At 39.6% G+C, this 21675-nt stretch overlaps 1 protein-coding gene across 2 annotated transcripts in view; it reads left to right on the top strand.

Moving 5' to 3' along the window:
- OXNAD1 (oxidoreductase NAD binding domain containing 1) overlaps nucleotides 1-12384 on the top strand; it is a 90655-nt gene extending 78271 nt beyond the window's left edge. The window contains exon 9 of one of the 2 annotated variants that reach the window (XM_044294481.1): nucleotides 11920-12384. In XM_044294481.1, the coding sequence (XP_044150416.1) occupies nucleotides 11920-12074 (155 nt within the window). In that variant the 3' untranslated portion in view covers nucleotides 12075-12384. The remainder of the gene's footprint in view (nucleotides 1-11919) is intronic. The other variant, XM_044294480.1, reaches the window with a different exon arrangement.
- Nucleotides 12385-21675: the final 9291 nt, after the last annotated feature.

Raw genomic sequence — 21675 nt, 5'->3', positions numbered from 1 at the left:
TGAAAACTGATTTTTACAAACTTTGTTAACCCTTTAGGTGTTGCACAAGATTTAATGGAAAATAGAGATACAATTTCAAAATTAGACTTTTTTGGCAGATTTTTCATTTTAATATTTTTTTTCCAGTTACAAAGCAAGGGTTAACAGCCAAACAAAACTCATTATGTATGGCCCTGTAGTTTACAGAAACACGCCATATGTGGTCGTAAACTGCTGTACGGCACACGGCAGGGCGCAGAAGGAAAGGAATGCAATACGGTTTTTGGAAGGCAGATTTTGCTGGACTGGTTTTTTTGACACCATGTCCCATTTGAAGCCCCCCTGATGCACCCCTAGAGTAGAAACTCCAAAAAAAAGTGACCCCATTTTAAAAAATACAGGATAGGGTGGCAGTTTTGTTGGTACTAGTTTAGGGTACATATGATTTTTGGTTGCTCTATATTACACTTTTTGTGCGGCAAGGTAACAAGAAATAGCTTTTTTGGCACTTTTTTTGTTTTTTGTTTACAACATTCATCTGACAGGTTAGATCATGTGGTAATTTTATAGAAAAGGTTGTCACGGACACGGCGATACATAATATGTATACAATTTTTATTTATTTACGTTTTACACAATGATTTCATTTTTAAAACAAAAAAAATGTTTTAGTGTCTCCATAGTCTAAGAGCCATAGTTTTTTCAGTTTTTGGGCGATTATCTTAAGTAAGGTCTCATTTTTTGCGGGATGAGGTGACGGTTTGATTGGCACTATTCTGGGGTGCATTTGACTTTTTGATCGCTTGCTATTGCACTTTTTGTGAGATGACAAAAAATGGCTTTTTTTTACACGGTCTTATTTTTTTACGGTGGTCACCTGAGGGGTTAGGTCATATGATATTTTTATAGAGCCGGTCTATACGGACGCGGCGATACCTAATATGTATACTTTTTAAAATTTATTTAAGTTTTACACAATGATTTCATTTTTGAAACAAAAAAAATCATGTTTTAGTGTTTCCATAGTCTAAGAGCCATAGTTTTTTCAGTTTTTGGTCGATTATCTTGGGTAGGGTATGATTTTTGCGGGATGAGATGACGGTTTAATTGGTACTATTTTGGCGTACATGCGACTTTTTTGATCACTTTATTACATTTTTTGGGAAGTAAGGTGGGCAAAATTTAAATTTCCTCATAGTTTTTATTTTTATGGCGTTCACCGTGCGGGGAAATTAACATGACAGTTTTATAGATCAGGTCGTTACGGATGCAGCAATACCTAATAATATGTGTAGTGTCTTTTATTTTTTGAATTTTTATTCAGTGATAAATGTTTTTTTTTTATCTTAACTTTTTGAAAAAAAATATTTCATTTTTTTGACCCAGACCCACTTGGTTCTTGAAGATCCAGTGGGTCTGATGTCTGTATAATACAGTACAGTACACTATATAGGGCTTCAGCTGGTGGACAGATGACCTTTAGTTCTCCTGCAAAATGTCTTGATAAACTTGGGAATTCATTTTTCCTTCGATGATGGCAATCCGTCCAGGCCCTGACGCAGCAAAGCAGCCCCAAACCATGATGCCCCCACCACCATACTTCACAGTTGGGATAGAAAACATAGAATGTGTCGGCAGATAAGAACCATTTGGCCCATCTAGTCTGCCCAATATACTGAATACTATGGATAGCCCCTGGCCCTATCTTATATGAAGGATGGCCTTATGCCTATCCCATGCATGCTTAAACTCCTTCACTGTATTTGCAGCTACCACTTCTGCAGGAAGGCTAGTCCATGCATCCACTACTCTCTCAGTAAAGTAATACTTCCTGATATTACTTTTAACCTTTGCCCCTCTAATTTAAAACTATGTCCTCTTGTAGTAGTATTTCTTTTAAATATTCTCTCCTCTTTTACCTTGTTGATTCCCTTTTAACAATTGTTGATTCCCTTTAAATCCTTGTTGATTCCCTTTAAATGAGGTTTTGATGTTGGTGTGCTGTGCCTCTTTTTCTCCACACATAGTGTTGTCTGTTTCTTCCAAACTACTCAACTTTGGTTTTATCTGTCCACAGAATATTTTGCCAGTACTGCTGTGGAACATCCAGGTGCTCTTGTGCAAACTGTAAACGTGCAGCAATGTTTTTTTTTTTTGGACTGCAGTGGCTTCCTCTGTGGTATCCTCCCATGAAATCCATTCTTGTTTAGTGTTTTACGTATTGTAGATTTGCTAACAGGGATGTTAGCATGTGCCAGACACTTTTGTAAGTCTTTAGCTGACACTCTAGGATTCTTCTTCACCTCATTGAGCAGTCTGCGCTGTGCTCTTGCAGTCATCTTTTACAGGACGGCCACTCCTAGGGAGAGTAGCAGCAGTGCTGAACTTTCTCCATTTATAGACAATTTGTCTTACCGTGGACTGATGAATAGCAAGGCTTTTGGGGATACTTTTATAACCCTTTCCAGCTTTATGGAAGTCAACAGTTCTTAATCGTAGGTCTTCTGAGAGCTTTTATGCGAGGCATCAGTCACATCAGGCAATGCTTATTGTGATTGGACTCCAGTTGGCTGACAACCTCACTCCAATTAGCTCTTGGAGATGTCATTAGTCTAGGGGTTCACATACTTTTTCCACCTGCACTGTGAATGTTTACATGGTGTGTTCAATAAAAACATGGTAACATTTAATTATTTGTGTTATTAGTTTAAGCAGACTGTGATTGTCTATTGTTGTGATCAGATCACATTTTATGACCAATTTGTGCAGAAATCCATATCATTCTAAAGGGTTCACATACTTTTTCTTGCAACTGTATGTGTTTTAGTATTTTGAACTGAATTCTCTGGGCAATGGGGAGCCAGTGAAGGGATTGACAGAGGGGAGAGGCAGAGGAGTAAGAGGGTGAGAGGTGGATCAGTCGTGCAGCAGAGTTGAGGATAGATTGGAGGGGTTCGAGAATGCTAGATGGAAGGCCACAGAGGAGGATGTTGCAGCAGTCTAGACGGAGATGATGGGAGCATGTACAAGCATTTTTGCCGACCCTTGGTTGAGGAATGCATGGATATGGAAGATATTTTTGAGTTGGAGGTGGCAGGTGGTGGAAAGGGCTTGGATGTGTGGTCTGAAGGAGAGGGCAAAATCCAAGGTTACCCCAAGGCAGCGGACTTGGTTGACTGGGGGAGTGTGCAGCCATTGATTGTGATGGGGGTTGAGCAAGATGGGGGAAAGATGATAAATCATCCTGTTATATCCATGTTGTAGAAAGCGAGAGGAGAAGAGGGATATGGAATATAGGCTTTGTGGGATTCTGGATAGTAAAGTGGTGATGTCTGGACCAGAGAGGTAGATATTGTCACATTGCTGTATTTCAAGCGGCTGCAAAAAAAAAAAGTTGATTGGAGCATGATTGCATCAGCCTATTATACCGGCAGATGTAAAGTGTATGGGGAGGAACTATTCCAACCACAGTCATTCCTTTCTCATTCAGCACATCCTGATTACACACAGACATGAGCTGCCAATAATCGTACATCTTTCATTCTGATGAAAGTTTATCGGCTGATCAGTGGAACGATTATACAGGTCAATTATCAGGAGTGAGTGTTCCTATGAACACTTGTTCCCAGTAATTGGCCCAAAAATCGTGCAGTGTAATTGGGGCTTAAGTGGCGACATTCCTGCCTCTTATTCCTATATGAGTGTCTTCCTTCACTGTAGAGGCTCGCGCTTATTGATTATTACCGCCTCATGCCCCCCAGTTATAGGAAAAGACGTTAATGACCAGAAACTTTTTTTTTTTTTTTTTTTGTGATTTAGCACACCTGGTGGTTTAACGTTGTAACTCTTTTATTTGTTAAACCACCAAAACTATGTGTGCAACATTTTTTTACCTGGCACATAGGGCTTTTAATATTTCTTTTTAGTTAGGGAAAACTGGAAAAAAATGTACTTTCTTAAAAATGTTTACAAACAATATCTCTATTGTTTAAATATGAAATAAAATAAAGTATTAAAATGAGTTCCCTATTTTGTGTCATTTTAATATATATAAATATATAATGTGTATAGATTCACATGAATGGGGTTATAATGGCAACCGTTTCAGTTGGCTTGGGTGTTTTAATTTTTTTTTTTGTATTTTTTTAAATTTGTCTTTAATTATATTTGTATTTTAAGTTTAATATATTTCATATATTATAAGTAAAAATTTTTTTTTTTTTTTGTCTTTTGCACTTTTTCCACTCTAACTGGGGTATCTAAAGGCACTGTACACAAGCAGAGCTGATCAGAGTCTACTAAGACCCTGCTCTTCTGCCTTGCCCAAAGACACTCGTCGATCACATGATTTTTGGGTCTAATAGAGGAATCAGTATGGCCGTTTCCTTTCTTCACTGTACAGCACTCACTGGGCGCTGTGCACAGAGGAAAGAAGACAGAAGTGGTAATAATATCTGTCATCTCCTTGCGGTCCGTGGCTGTCACTGACAGCTGGGGACCCGACCTGCTCCTGCTAGATTGCACTGCGGCCAGAAACGCAGCTTATCGCACAGGCAGACAATCATTGTCTAGCGGCTGTGCTTGGTATTGGAGTGAATGGGGCTGAGCATGATACCAAGCACAGCCGCTATACAATGTATGACACTGTGCTTGGTAAGCACGGAGAAGGTCGTGGTGCTCACAGGAGCGCCAGTACCCTCTCAGAAGAGCTGATCGGCGGGGTTCCCAGGTGTCAGACCCCCACCGATCAGTAGTAAAATCCCAGAAAACCCCTTTCAGTTATTTTTTAGTTTAGTTGAGAATAATACCAATTAAGGCCTTATCCGCCAAACCATATAATGGGATTGTACAATCTCAGAGTTAGTCCTCATGCACACGACAGTGGTGTGTTTTGCGGTCCGGAAATTGCGTATCCGCAAAACATGGATGCCGCCGGTGTGCGTTGCAAAATTTATGGAACAGGCGCCCATAATAGAAATGCCTATTCTTATCCACAAAACGTACAAGAATAGGACATGTTCTATGCGGCTCGGAAGTGGACCAAAACAACGTTTGCGTGCATGAGGCCTTAGGCTTGGTTCACATCACGTTTTTACCATCTGTTTAACTTATACAAAAAACCTATACGTTAAAAAGTGGCATCCGTTTACAATAGAGGTTTTTTTTTTTTTTTTTTTTTACATTGTTTAGAAAAAACTGACCAAAGATGGCCAAATGGTAAGAGTGGAAAACAATGTCCACCCAGTAAAACGTAGAGGTCACCCGTACAAATAACTCTGTACTAGCTCCCGAGTGAAACAACATTGTAAAAAAAAACTAATAATTTATTTTACCGCACTATACAAAAATGTGGTGTGCCGCGTTTTTGTATCCTTTTTTTCTAATGTACAGTCAAGTCCATAAATATTGGGACATCGACACAATTGTAACATTTTTGGCTCTATACACCACCACAATGGATTTGAAATGAAACAAACAAGATGTGCTTTAACTACAGACTGTCAGCTTTAATTTGAGGGTATTTACATCCAAATCAGGTGAACGGTGTAGGAATTACAACAATTTGCATATGTGCCTCATATGGGCATATGGGTACCAAACATGCCGATTTTTCTAACGCACGTGCAAAACGCATCTTATCTAGCCCAAATCCATGATGCCCGTGTGAAAGAGGCCTAATGCTTTCAGGACTGGAGAACAGAACGTAAATTATTTGGGTGATAACTATAATGCATACTTTTATTTTTCTTTCTATGGAGCTGTGTGGAGCTTGATTTTTTTTGTGGGACGACTTGTAGCATTTTGGGGTACATTATATCATTTTTGGGGCTTAAGTGGCGACATTTTATTTCTTTTTCGTGGCGAATAAGAAAGGCTTATTTTTTTATTTTTTAACACAGCATTCACCGTGCAGGATAAATTGCATGATAATTGTATAGTGAAGGTCGTTACAGATGCGGCGATACCAAATATGTGGAGATTTTAATATGAATTTTTTTTTCCATTGAAAATCATTTTTCAATGGAAAAAATACATATTTTTTTATTTAATAAAACTATTTATTTTTTAACCGTTTAACAGATCCACAAGGGCACTTTAGCCTCTTACGGACACAGGGCCTACCTATATGCCCTGATGTCAGAGTCCTTAAGGACACATGGCGTACTGGCCTTTGTTTTTCCGATCAACGGCGGGCGGTGATCAGAGCAGAGTCCTGTGACCCCCCCCCCCCGTCTCAGCGATCGCTGCAGATTGACCCCTTCTATGCCGCGGTCCGCGCTGACCGCCACATAGAAGTTGTTTGTGGCTGAGGGAGCCCATTGAGTCCCCGCGCTGTGGCGGGGACCCGATGGGTGAGAAGACAGCCCTATGCGGTGCAGAGGCTGCCCTATGGGAACCGAGGAGGTCTAGCCTCAGGCTGGGTCTCCTAGACAACCTGTTAGTGTATGACTCAGTGTCATACACTAACAGGCAATGCATTACACTACAGATGTATTGTAATGCATTGCAGAGGGGATCAGACCCCCAAAAGTTGAAGTCCCAGAGTGGGACAGAAATAAAGTAAAAAAAAAGTGTTTTTAATAAAAAAAATCGTTTCAAGTAAAAAAAAAAAAAAAAAAGAGAAAGACGCCGCATTACCCTTATTTTATAATAAAAAATAAATAAAAAACACCCATATTAGATATTGCCGCGTCCGTAACAGCCAGCTCTAAAAAATATATCACATGATCCACCCCGTCTGATAGACACCATAAAAAATTTAAATAAAAACAGTGTCAAAAAAAGCCATTTTTATCGCCTTACATCACTAAAAGTGCAACACTAAGCGATCAAAAAATGCATATTCCCCCAAAATAGTACCAATCTAACCGTCACCTCATCCCGCAAAAAATGAGCCCCTACATGGGACAATCACCCCCAAAAAAAACTATGGCTCTCAGACTATTGAGACACTAAAACATGATTTTTATTTTATTTTATTTTTGGTGTAAAAAAAAAAAGTTTACATATTAGGTATCGCCGCATCCGTAAAAACCTTCTCTATAAAAATATCAAATGACCCCTCAGGTGAACACCGTAAAAAAAAAAAAGGTGTAAAAAAGCAATTTTTTTTGTCACCTTATATCACAAAAAGTGTAATACCAAGCGATCAAAAAGTCTAATGCACCCTAAAATAGTACCAATCAAACCGTCATCTCATACCGAAAAATAATTTGCCCCTACATAAAACTAGACTTTTTTTTTCAAGAATGCTTTATTATATAAAACTGAAACAAACAACAACAAAAAAGTTGTCATATTTGGTATTGTCACGTCCGTAACAACCTGCTCTATTAAAATAGCTCATGATCTAACCTGTCAGATGAACGTTGTAAATAACAAAAAATAAAAAGTGCCAAAACAGCTATTTTTTGTTACCTTACCTCACGAAAAGTGTAATATAGAGCAACCAAAAATCATCTCTACCCTAAAATAGTATCAACAGAACTGCAACCTTATCCCATAGTTTCCAAAATGGGGTCACTTTTTTTAAGTTTCTACTCTAGGGGTGCATCAGGGGGGCTTCAAATGTTACATGGCAAGTTAAAATTATCCCAGTGAAATCTTCCCTCCAAAAACCATATGCTGTTCCTTTCCTTTTGCGCCCTGCCGTGTGCCCGTACAGCAGTTTACTTTGCGACCATATATGGGGTGTTTCTGTAAACTACAGAATCAGGGCAATAAATATTGAGTTTAGTTTGGCTGTTAATCCTTGGTAATCACTATGTATTATAGAAGTAGAGAAATTGAAACTTGGAAATTTGCAAACGTTTCAAAATTTGGGGTAAATTTGGTATTTTTTTTTATAAATAAAAATGGATTTTTTGACTCCATTTTACCAGTGTCATGAAATACAATATGTGACGAAAAAACAGTCTCAGAATGGCCAGGATAAGTAAAAGCGTTTTAAAGTTATTCACACATAAAGTGACACTGGTCAGATTTTCAAAAAATGGCCTGGTCCTTAAGGTGAAAATGAGCCCAGTCCTTAAGGGGTTAACATTGGGAGCTGTAGAGCAAAAAATAAAAAAGTTATGGGCCTTGGGATGCAGCAATGAAAAAACAATTTCTTAATGATTTTTTTTTTTTTTTATTGTGCAAAAGTAGTAAAACTTAAAATATTTATGTACCAGGTATCACTGTAATCGTATTGACGCAGAAAATAGCTATAACATGATTTTTGCCGAAAAATGAACTCTGCAAAATTTATAATGTAAAATCTCTATGGCGGAATTGCTGTTTTTCCCATCACCCCTAGATAGAGTTAAAAAAAAATAATTAGCAAGTTATGTATACCCCACAAAGGTGCCATTAAAAACTACTGATTGTCCTCCAAAAACAAGCCTTCATGGTTACATCAACAGAAAAATAAAAAAGTTATAGGTATTGGAATGCGACGATGAAAAAATGAAAAAAATAATTCCTTGGTCACTAAGGGGTTAATTTGTAAAGTACCCAATGTTCCGCTTCTCTCCTCCCTCCTCCGCAGAGGAGATTGAGAGTTAGTCATTTCTGGACACATTCCTAAATACTCCAGCACTTACACAGTAATTGGTGAGCTTACTAATTATTTGCACCCATACTGGGATAAGTTTAATAGGAGTACAATAGTGGAAAATTCTCAGAATACAAATTTGGCTAGACCCCTTGGTGAAGTGGTGCTGTGTGATATATGGAGACTGCGCAATTCTAGCACTTAATACTTTTGCTATTCGAGTTGACACCGTTTTTTGTCCAGATCGACCTAGGAGTGGGCAGTCGGATGCATTTGTTTTATGTGCAAGATTAGAGTATTACTAGAATTAAAGGAGTTGCTTGCTTTTTTATATTTATGACCTATGTTCAGGATAGATCATCAGTATCAGATCTGCAGGTGTTGACTCCTGGCACCCCCATTGATCAGCTGTTTGATGAGAAAGGAGCGCTCGTACAAGTGCTGCCTGCTCTTCACTGTTTACCTGCTTGCCGTCACAACCGCAGCGGTGAGCAGGTGTAATTACAACTATTCACTCCTATGGGACAGCTCCATCTTATTCTCTTGAACAGGAAGAAGTCATACCATTGAATTCAATGGGACGGCTTAGACTACTTTACACCAGCGTTTTTGCCGGATCCGTCATGGATCAGCAAAAACTCTTCCATCATGATAATACAACTGTCTGCATCTGTTAAGAATGGATCCGGTTATATTATCTTTAACATAGAAATGACGGATCCGTCTCTAAAACGATTGTAAGTCAATGGGGGACGGATACGTTTTCTTTTGTGTCAAAGAAAACGTATCCGTCTCCATTGACTTACGTTGTGTGTCATGACGGATCCGTCTTGCTCCGCATCCCAGGACGCACTCAAAAACACTGCTTGCTGCGCTTTTGTGTGCGTCATGGGAACGCAATGAAATGGAACAGAATGCATTCTGGTGCACTCCACTCCCTTCAGTTCAGTTTTGTCCCCATTGACAATGAATGGGGACAAAACTAAAGAGTTTTCCTCCGTTATTGAGATCCTATGACGAATCTCAATAGTGGAAAGGGAAAACACTAGCGGCAGGACGCATACGACAGGCTGTTCACCCTGTCGGATCCATCCTTGCGCTATTTAGCCGTACCGCCGCTCTGTCCCTATTGACTATAATGGGGACGAGCGCGGAGCTCCGGCACAGCACGGCAGTTCGCGGTGAGAGGCCGCCGGACTAAAAAGTCAGACATGCAGTACTTTTAGTCCAACGGCCTTTCGCCGCGAACTGCGCCAGAGCTCTGCCTCCGTCCCCATTATAGTCAATAGGGACGAAGCGGCGGTCCGGTGGCACGGCAAAATAGTGGCAGGACGGACAGGGTGAACAGCCTGTCGGATCAGTCCTGCCGCTAGTGTGAAAGTAGCCTAAGTTTTAATTACACTGCTCACCGCTGCGGTTGCGATGGCAAGCAGGTAAACATGAAGATAAGGCCATGCTTGTATAAGCAATGCTTTCTCTTCAATCAGCTGATCAGCAGGGATGACAGGAATCGCCCCCCGCCATCTGATATTAGTGACCTATCCTGGGGATAGGTCATCAGTATAAAAATGCAGACGACCCCTTTAAACACATGTAGAGTGCCCAAGGTAAGCGGAAATAGAATTACTTTTGTATGCAAATTCTTAAATCTACTGATTATTTAAATACAAAATGCTCAGACTTATAAAGGTAGATACTGGGACCACGTTTCTGCTTTATACGTGGGACACATTAAAGCCTATATTCCTATATTAATAATTAAAGATATTAATAATCATAATAGTAGGAATTTCCTTAAAACGGTGAGTTTGCAATACTGAAACTGGTTACATAAACTGTCCCCAATTATGGTGGAGAACCTTGAGGAGGCTTTTAGGGCATTTCCTAATAAGCGAGCACCAGGAATAGATGGGCTGCCTGATGAATTTTTCGAGGCGTATCACTAAGCGCTGGAGGAAGGGTAGTTTGCCTCCTTCCATGAGAGGCATTTGTAGTTATGTTGGCAGAGCCAGGGAAAGACTTGTAGAGGCTAAAATCATACCCACCCATCTCCACTGATATAAAGATATTTGTAAAGGTTCTGGCTAATGGATTAATGGGGGTCATCTCGCTCTTAATCCATAAAGACCAGACTGGATTTATACCTGAGTAAAAGCAAACACAATGCAACAGCAGTCTGCAAACATAGAATATATCAACCAATACTATAGTCTCTAAGGGTACTTTCACACTTGCGGCAGAGTGATCCGGCAATCTGCATGCAAACGGACAGCATTTCTAAATTGATCCTTATGCGGATCCGTCTCACAAATGCATTGCAAGAACGGATCCGTCTGTCTGTTTGTCATACGGACAAATGGATCCGTTTCTTTTTTTTGTACATTTTTACCGGTCTGCACATGCGCAGACCGGAAGGACAGATACATCATTGTGGTATTTTGAATGCTGGATCCGGCATTTAGGCAAGTCTTCGGGTTTTTGGGCCGGAGAGAAAACTGCAGCATGCTGCGGTATTATCTCCATTCTGAACAGTCAAAAAGACTAAACTGAAGACATCCTGATGCATCCTGAACGGATTGCTCTCCATTCAGAATGCATGGGGATAAAACTGATCAGTTCTTTTCCGGTATAGAGCCCCTAGGACGGAACTCTATGCCGGAAAAGAATAACGCAAGTGTGAAAGTACCCTTAAAAAAATGAATAAGAGGGACTTGGCAAATATATTTTGATCAAAATAATTGCACACTGCAGAGTGTGACCTCTTTCTAATGGGAACCTACGCGATATGATACCTCTCCCTGTGGCATCAGGCCTCAAATGAATTCAGGGAGAGCAAGCTCCACATGTATCCTGATTCTGCTCTATATGATACTTCTCTGTGTGACTGGAGGCTTCAAATTAATTCATGGAGAGCTTACTACAGCTATATACTGCACTAATTAAAAACAGCCTGTGTAAAAGATTGGTTTATTAAAGGGGTTGTCCGGGTTTAGAGCTGAACCTGGACATACCCACATTTTCACCCAGACAGCCCCTCTAATAAGAGCATCAGAGCTTTTCATGATACAGCGCAGGGCAAGGCTTCTTTGGTTGTTTTTACTGCTTCCGCCCAGCAGTGTATTCGGTGATGCTCTGATGGGCGGCCTTTTTTGGGATGGGAGCCTACACTATATGATACCTCTGTGTCTGTGCATACGTATGGTAAATCAACTTTTTTTTTTACTTTTCTCATACCTGTGATTTATAGTAGGATGTTTTCTAATATCATATTGGACATACTAATTGAACTATAAATGTTATTTTCTTCTGTAAATATATAGATGCTAAATGCATTGCTCAAATAAAAAAATAAAAAAACTTAAAGGCATAATATTATTTAGTGTATTTGTTATTTTTCATTACAGAGGGAAGAATTTCTGAAAGTCATCTAGCAAATTATGTTTCTAGGGATCATCTATGTTACATATGTGGACCACCTCCTATGATTGAGTCCATGTGTAAACAGCTTGAAGACCTCCGTGTGCCTAGAGAACAGATTTATTTTGAAAAGTGGTGGTAGAAGAGAAGTGTAAAAATGATCTCCAGTAATCAGCCTCTTCTCAAGGAGGACACATGGAATGGTGGGAAAGAATTTTAAAATAGCAACTGGATGAAATATCTGCCTCTCCATTATTTTAACAGTAGTTAACTACAAGTTCAGATGAAGATAAATTATATTTTATGTACATTTCACTATTATTTTTTATTTAAATTGAAATTGTACATTTGTGAATTGAAATTTGTGTGTTGCGTTCTTATTTACTGAAGATCACAAAATCACATGGTCAACAAGACGTGAATGTTTACTTGTTAAACTAGGAGTGTCGATAAGATATAAAAGGGAATAGACACAGTTTACAAAGGATCTGTTCATACTTTCATTTCTTCTAGTTCGTAATGCTTTTTGAGAATTGGAATAGCATACTGTACTGTGCTACTTGTATGGCCCTGTCATTTCAGCAAACTGCAAAAATCAATAGTAATAGTACAGGTCAATATAAGAAATTGTAATATATATTATTATTGAAAATGCTTCTTTCTCCCCACCCCTCCTAAACTAACATGTTCTGCAAAGTCCATCAGATACAAGATGGACAACCAGCTCTCTGAAGGGTCAGATGACATTCTACCAATAGAAGACTTTGGAGAGAGGGTGGGATCAGAAAAAAGACAGAAAAGCCTGCTGCCTATAGAAGTATACTAAAAGGAGTGGAAGAATGCTGCTAGGATGACACTAAACTGTGTAAAGTTATTAACACTGAAGAGGACAGTATACTACTACAGAGCGATCTGGATAGATTGGAGGCTTGGGCAGATAAGTGGCAGATGAGGTTTAACACTGACAAATGTAAAGTTATGCACATGGGAAGGAATAATGCAAGTCACCCGTACATACTAAATGGTAAAACACTCGGTAACACTGACATAAAAAAGGATCTAGGAATTTTAATAAACCGCAAACTAAGCTGCAAAAAAAAGTGTCAGGCAGCTGCTGCCAAGGCCAATAAGATAATGGGTTGCATCAAAAGGGGCATAGATGCCCGTGGTGAGAACATACAGTGGGATGTGAAAGTTTGGGCAACCTTGTTAATCGTCATGATTTTCCTGTATATATCTTTGGTTGTTGTGATTTAAAAAATGTCAGTTAAATATATCATATAGGAGACACACAGTGATATTTGAGAAGTGAAATGAAGTTTATTGCATTTACAGATAGTGTGCTATAATTGTTTAAACTAAATTAGGCAGGTGCATACATTTGGGCACTGTTGTCATTTTATTGATTCCAAAACCTTTGGAACTAATTATTGGAACTCAAATTGGCTTGGTAAGCTCAGTGATTCCTGACCTACATACACAGGTGAATCAAATTATGACAGGTATGTCCAAACTGCGGCCCTCCAGCTGTTGCAAAACTACAACTCCCAGCATGCCTGGATAGCTTACAGCTATTAGGGCATGCTGGGAGTTGTAGTTTTGCAACAGCTGGAGGGCCGCAGTTTGGACATGCCTGAATTATGAGAGAGAATATTTAAGGGGGTCAATTGTAAGTTTCCCTCCTCTTTTAATTCTCTCTGAAGAGTAGCAACATGGGGGTCTCAAAACAACTCTCAAATGACCTGAAGACAAAGATTGTTCACCATCATGGTTTAGGGGAAGGATACAGAAAGCTGTCTCAGAGATTTCAGCTGTCTGTTTCCACAGTTAGGAACATATTGAGGAAATGGAAGACCACAGGCTCAGTTCAAGTTAAGGCTCGAAGTGGCAGACCAAGAAAAATCTCGGATAGACAGAAGCGACGAATGGACGAATGGTGAGAACAGTCAGAGTAAACCCACAGACCAGCACCAAAGACCTACAACATAATCTTGCTGCAGATGGAGTCACTGTGCATCGTTCAACCATTCGGCGCACTTTACACAAGGAGATGCTGTATGCGAGAGTGATGCAGAGGAAGCCTTTTCTCCGCCCACAGCACAAAAAGTGCCGCTTGAGGTGGGCTAAGGCACATTTGGACAAGCCAGCTTCATTTTGGAATAAGGTGCTGTGGACTGATGAAACTAAAATTTAGTTATTTGGCCATAACAAGGGCGTTATGCATGGAGGAAAAAGAACACAGCATTCCAAGAAAAACCCCTGCTACCTACAGTAAAATATGGTGGTGGTTCCATCATGCTGTGTGGCCAGTGCAGGGACTGGGAATCTTGTCAAAGTTGAGGGATGCATGGATTCCACTCAGTATCAGCAGATTCTGGAGACCAATGTCCAGGAATCGGTGACAAAGCTGAAGCTGCGCCGGGGCTGGATCTTTCAACAAGACAACGACCCTAAACACTGCTCAAAATCCACTAAGGCATTTATGCAGAGGAACAAGTACAACGTTCTGGAATGGCCATCTCAGTCCCCAGACCTGAATATAATTGAAAATCTGTGGTGTGACTTAAAGAGAGCTGTCCATGCTCGGAAGCCATCAAACCTGAATGAACTAAAGATGTTTTGTAAAGAGGAATGGTCCAAAATACCTTCAACCAGAATCCAGACTCTTATTGGAACCTACAGGAAGCGTTTAGAGGCTGTAATTTCTGCAAAAGGAGGATCTACTAAATATTGATTTCATTTCTTTTTTGTGGTGCCCAAATTTATGCACCTGCCTAATTTTGTTTAAACAATTATAGCACACTTTCTGTAAATCCAATAAACTTCTTTTCACGTCTCAAATATCGCTGTGTGTGTCTCCTATATGATATATTTACCTGACATTTTTTATCGTAACAACCAACGATTTATACAGGAAAACCATGACGATTAACAAGGTTGCCCAAACTTTCGCATCCAACTGTAGTCCTACCACTTTACAAATCGCTAGTCAGACCACACATGGAGTACTGTGTACAGTTCTGGGCTCCTGTGAACAAGGCAGACATAGTAGAGCTGGAGTGGGTCCAGAGGAGGGCAACTACAGTACCCTGAAAGATTATCAAAATTAGGGTTATTTACTTTAGAAAAAAGACGACTGAGGGGAGATCTAATTACTATGTATAAATATATCAGGGGTCAGTACAGAGATCTCTCCCATCATCTTTTTATCCCCAGGACTGTGACTGTGACCAGGAGACATCTTCTGCGTCTGGAGGAAAGAAGGTTTCTACACAAACATAGCAGAGGATTCTTTACGGTAAGAGCAGTGAGACTATGGAACTCTCTGCCTGAGGAGGTGGTGATGGTGAGTTCTCTAAAAGAGTTCAAGAGGGGCCTGGATGTATTTCTGGGGAGTAATTATATTACAGGCTATAGCTAGGGAGTTGATCCAGGGAGTTATTCTGATTGCCTGATTGGAGTCGGGAAGGAATTTTTTATTCCCCTAAAGTGGGGAAAATTGGCTTCTACCTCACACACCACACACATTTCTCCCCCTCAAGGCCTCAATGTCACATTTCTCCCCCTCCATGTCAAATCGCCTATGTCTTCTCAGCCCTCCATGTCACATTTCTCCCTCTCCATATCACATCACCCCCATAAACCCCTACTGTGTCACCTTTCTTCCCACTCCCTCCATGGCACTGGCACAGACTACAGACAATTTCCCCCTTCCCCCAATAATGTTGTGTGAGTAAAGTAAGTTAATAAACACTATGCACTCTGCTCTGTGTGCCCTCACCTACCACTCCAGTCGGCAGTCTGGTTGTGTGTGACTCACAGACTCGCAGCATGTCACCACCAGCTCCCTCCAGTCCCTTCTGCTGCCCGCCGAGGCGCCACCTGCCACGCCAGTCACACCCCGTGGGGCGGGTGCCCAGCGGCGCAAGAACTACTCGGACTCTCAGTACTCGCGCGCAAGTGAATTGATTTAAAAAAAAAAAAAAGTATGCATTTAAGCAGACCCTCTACCTCTTTTGGGTTTCACATATTATCTTCCCATAATCAAAATGGCTACAATAAAACTGCTTCATCCCACCAACATGAAAATGTAGTCAACTTTGCAAATCTCAGGTTATTATTAATATATTATGCAATATGATCAGCAATCGTCTCTGTATCGCCATTAATCCACACCAATTAGATATGGCTCTGTTCACACATGCAGTGATATTTTTATTGTCTAAATTACACGTTAAAATAATCTGTTATAAGTCAATGGGGTCTGTTGGGCGCCGGTGGTAACCGTTATGCGCCAGATCATCACTCTTTTGTGGTTTCTGTTATAAACAGACACTTTAACGTGTATGAGCCTATACATTAGCATAGTCAAGCAAAAGTGTAACAGGCAATGTCTGTGACCTCCAAATTTGAAAAGAAAAACTTTACTTGACGGTGTGATCATAACTACATGAGTCTTGTATGAATTGGACAAATTTGATTTATTTTAAAAGTTTATCCCAGCTCATACCATTAAGTGCATAAAACAAATGGGCATGCCTGCATTAAGATAAATGAAGTAGCAGTGTCTTGATCTTGAATACAAAAGTAAAAACTTGGGAAGTACAGCTGGCCCTTATTCTTCTAAGATAATTGGTTAAAAAATTTGCTTCACAAACATCCATTAATCATTAATGTCAGTGCTTATTGCTCAGATGACAGGGAAAATGCTAATACAATTTTTTTTACAGAAGAGCAACAATTCTGAAAGTGGATATTAAGAGGTTAAACAGCATCTTACATTGGAAAATTTAGAATAGCAGTTTGAAGGCTACAAGTGCCCCATAGGTCCTCCAATGGTCATATACTCCAGAGACACATCAATCATTGAAAAAGCTTTTAATCAAGATATGGGTTTTGTTGAAAGGAACAGGGAGATGGGGGATAAAGAAGATAGTTGTTGGAAACCAATCAATCTGCAGTGATCTCTGTGTGATCTTCTTGGACTTTATCCAAAAGAGAAAAAACTTATTTTTCTTATTAAACTTACTTTTAGGTAAAAAATCAAGTACAAAAGTCTCTATATTACTTTTTAATTGCAGATTTCCTTTTAGTGTTTATTTTTTTCTGAAAGACGACTGCCTCCTTACATGGTTATCAAGAAGTCATGGCGTGTTGCCAGTACTGTTGATCTTCAAAGAAGTATGGAGATCTGTAAGATTCCACAAAGAACTGCAGTGTCGGTATCTAATTTATGGGCAAAACAGATTTAGTCTGTGCCAGCGGCTGAGATGAAAAACTCTCTAATGAATAATTGCTGAGGGCAATGGTATCTGTCCAAGTCTCTTCTGCTGGTCCTACATTGGCCAAATTTATGACTGGCCTGATAACAGGCCTTAATTTTTCTTTTTTATTTCCAATTGTTTTTCCCATTCCCTTGTAGTACTAGACAACCCATGGACATCAGTGATACTTTTTTGTGATGGAAAAAAAACATAAGACCCCTTTTCTCATACTATACAACTACTTTGATGTTTACATTATATCTGAGTGATAGTGGGAGATTGATTCTTCTTTTGGAGGCCACAAACAGTCACTAGATGCTTCAAAGTTCGTATATGTAAGCCCCACCTTCACCCTCCCTCTTATGCCGACCTCTAAAGTTATCTCGGGTATTAAAGGGGTTCTGCACTTTCATTTAACTGATGATCTATCCTCTGGATAGATCATCAGCTTCTGATCAGCGGGGGTCAGACACCTGGGACCCACGCCGATCAGCTGTTTGAGAAGGCAGCGCCGCGGCCTTCTCACTGTTAACCGCCGGCCCACTGATGTCACGACTAGTATCAACTAGCGTGGGCGCGGCTAAGCTCCATTCAAGTGAACAGAGCTTAGCCCCGCCCACGCTAGTTGATACTAGTCGTGACGTCAGTGGGCCGGCGGTAAACAGTGAGAAGGCCGCGGCGCTGCTGGAGTCCCAGGTGTCAGACCCCCGCCGATCAGAAGCTGATGATCTATCCAGAGGATAGATCATCAGTTAAATGAAAGTGCAGAACCCCTTTAAGCTTACAACACTGGGTGCAAAGTGCTCCAGGTAACGTGTCCAAGGAAGCATTTTTGGCTTTTTTGCTAATTAGCAGATAAACACTGATAATTAGCACAGGTAACAATAATTGGCAGATCTGTGGTGAAATAATTCTGCCAAGAGTTTCTACTGATAATTGGTACTCCTCTGATGATAAATCGTTATTCGACTAACTAATAATTGTTCTAATGGAACTCATTACCCAAACTTCAAAATTCTAATTAGTTTTTGGTCATTATTACTATTAGGCCTCTTTCACATGAGCGTGATGGATTAGGTCCGGATGCGTTCAGGGAAACTCGCACCATTTTGTAAGCAAGTTCCGTCAGTTTTCTCTGCAATTTAGTTCAGTTGTTCATTTTGTTTCTGCACTGGTGCAATCCGTTTTGATGCGTTTTGCACGTGCGTGGTAAAAAACGGAAGGTTTCCAAACAACATCTCTTAGCAACCATCAGTGAAAAACGCATTGTATCCGGACTTGCTTCCGGATGCAATGCGTTTTTCACTGAAGCTCCATTCACTTCTATGGGGCCAGGGCTGCGTGAAAAACGCTGAATATAGAACATGCTGCGTATTTCACACAACGCAGAACTGATGCGTGAAAAAAAAACACTTATGTACACAGGCCCATTGAAATGAATAGGTTAGGATTCAGTGCGGGTGCTGTGCGTTCGTGTGAAAGAGGCCTTAAAAGCTTTTTTTTTTTCTCTAAATTGTGGTAAAATATCTGTGTGCCTTTTATTGTAAAGCTTGACCTGAAGTCAACAGATACGGACCACAACCACTGGAACAAAAATCTTTAATCCTGAATGTTAATGAAAACGAATTTTTAATGATGTCCTCTATTTCTATAATTACTCTATAACCTCTAAAATTACTGTATGCTTTTGAATTGTTAGTATAAAGTAATTCGTTTTTTATTAGTTTTAATTTCGTATAACAGTTGCGTGTAAAAAAACAACAAAAAACTCATGATTGTTCTTAGAGATTTTATTTCATGGTCATGGTTTTCCTATACCTTCTTTACTGGCAACCCATGATCTTCCTCTGGCTTAGAAAATGTTTTTTTCTCAATTATCATCTGATCTGTCAAGCGCTAGATATTATTTCAAGTGAGCAATGCTTCACATCCATTTTCTGTGTGGCACTGCGTTCAAGAGGATTGTTTGTGACATGCTTTCTTTGATGTTGTGTTCTTCTAATGAAAGCAGCCCACTCTACAGGAAGGAATGAAAAAGTTGTAAACATTCTCTCACCCAACTTAAAAGAAAGCTGATCCCTCGCCTTAAATTGGCAATCTGAAAACAACATGTTCTGCCACAATACAATGACAAAATTGAATATGTGCCCATAATAATGCATTGAGATAATATCCCCCACTTCTCAGCCTTATCAGTTCAAAATACTAAGAGCTACATAAAAGGCCATGTACAATCTGTCCCTTCCTTACATTTCTGACCTACCTTCCCAAAATCTCCCCATGTAATGTCCAATCCTCACATGACCTTCTCCTTTGCGCTCCTTTTGTCTTATTCCTTGCACAGTCGTCTACAAGATTCCTTGCGTGCATTCTCCATACTCAGGAACTCACTACCCCTAAGTTAATGCTTATTGTACTTGTTTTTGTGGTTGTTTTGTTTCATATCGTGTATGTATCACCCCTTTAGATGTTCAGTGCCTTGGAATTAATGGTGCTTTAAAAAAAGCTAACAGCCAATGCATTACAATAGAGGTTGTATTGTAATGCATTGCAGAGGGCATCAGACCCCAGAAGTTGAAGTCCCAGAGTGGGACCAAAAAAAAAATGTATTTTTTTATAATGGAAAAAAAAAATCCCAAAATAAAGCACACAAAATTGTAAAAAAAAAAATAAAAAATTGAAAAAAAGAAACCGGGACCTATTGGGTATTGCCGTGTCCATAACGAACAGCTCTACAAAAATATCACATGATCCACCTCCTCACCTGAACACCGTAGAAAAAAATAAAATAACTGTGCTAAAAGAATAATTTTTTTTGTCAACTTGCATCACAAAAAGTGCAACACCAAGCGATCAAATAGGCGTATGCCGCCCAAAATAGTACCAATCAAACTGTCATCTCATCCCGCAAAAAATGAGACCTTAGACAATTGCCCAAAAAATAAATAAAACTATGGCTCTCAGAATATGGAGACACTAAACCATGATTTTTTTTTTTGTTTCAAAAATGCTTTTATTGTGTTAAAAGTGAAAAAAAAAAATACATATTCGGTATCCCCGTGTCCGTAATAACTAGGTCTATTAAAATATCACATGATCTAACCCCCTCAGGTGAACACCATAAAAATAAAAACCGTGTAAAAAAAAAAAAAAAAAAGCTGTTTTTTGTTACCTTACATCACAAAAAGTGTAATACCAAGCGATCAAAAAGTCATACACACCCCAAAATCATACCAATCAAACGGTCATCTCATCCTGCAAAAATTGAGACCTAAGACAATTGCCCAAAAAATAAATAAAACTATGGCTCTCAGAATATGGAGACACTAAAACAGGGGTGCACAATGTTTCTTGGTTGGGGTCCACATTGCCAGACTGAACCAATGACGAGGGCCGAAATAAAAAATTTAAATGTGTATTAACAACTGAAATATTGTACTTATGGCATATTGTGCACACATTATATACCATTTATGTCTAGTTACACTTCTAGGACTCCCATCTAATGGGAGAAATACATGAAAAATACATGTGAGCAGCCACAAGACATAGGCATACATGTCTGTTACCAGATGGTTGGGGGCCACACAGAATGGTATCAAGGGCCGCAGGTTGTGCACCTCTGCACTAAAACATAATTTTTTTGTTTAAAAAATGCTGTTATTGTGTAAAACTTAAATAAATAAAAAGTAAACATAGGTATCTCTGCGTCCGTAAAGAACCTGCTGTATAAAAAAATATATATATATTGTTTTTTGTCACGTATCACAAAAAGTGTAATAGCAAGCTATCAAAAAGTTATTTGCACCCTAAAATTGTACCAATCAAACTGTCATCTCACCCCGCCAAAAAAAAAAAAGAGAAAAATAAAAAAACTGGCTTTCAGAATATGGGGAGTTTTATGTAAAACTGAAACAAACGACAACAAAAAAGAAGTCATATTTGGTATTGTCGCATCCGTAACAACCTGCTCTATAAAAATAGCACATGATCAAACCTGTCAAATGAACATTGTAAAAAAATAAAAACAGTGCCAAAACAGCTATTTTTTGTTACCTTGCCTCACAAAAAGTGTAATATAGAGCAACCAAAAATGATATGTACCCTAAAATAGTACCAACAAAACTGCCAACCTTATCCCATAGTTTCCATAATAGGGTCATTTTTTGGAGTTTCTACTCTAGGGGTGCATCAGGGGGGTCTATCAGACATAAAATAAATAAAAACTTGCTTCTCCTGCTCTACTGGGATCCTGAGCCAGGACCCCTCACTCCGTGCACTGCATTGCCCTGAATGAATACCAAGTGACTTGAACATTGAATATGGATTTATTCCAGTAAGGGGATTGGAGTGCTGTTTATCTTTCTTTTTGTATCTGCTCTAGATGGTGCCACCACTAGGGAGGTATGGCACACTTTTCCTCCAGGGCTGCACTGTGACCTGGTGTTGCACAAGTGATCATTGTGTGCGAGCATAGTG

This window comes from Bufo gargarizans, chromosome 5, assembly GCF_014858855.1.
Source record: "Bufo gargarizans isolate SCDJY-AF-19 chromosome 5, ASM1485885v1, whole genome shotgun sequence".
In the NCBI taxonomy this organism is placed as follows: domain Eukaryota; kingdom Metazoa; phylum Chordata; class Amphibia; order Anura; family Bufonidae; genus Bufo; species Bufo gargarizans.
Note: the sequence above shows the minus strand (reverse complement) of the source record. Positions and strands in the feature narration are given on the sequence as shown.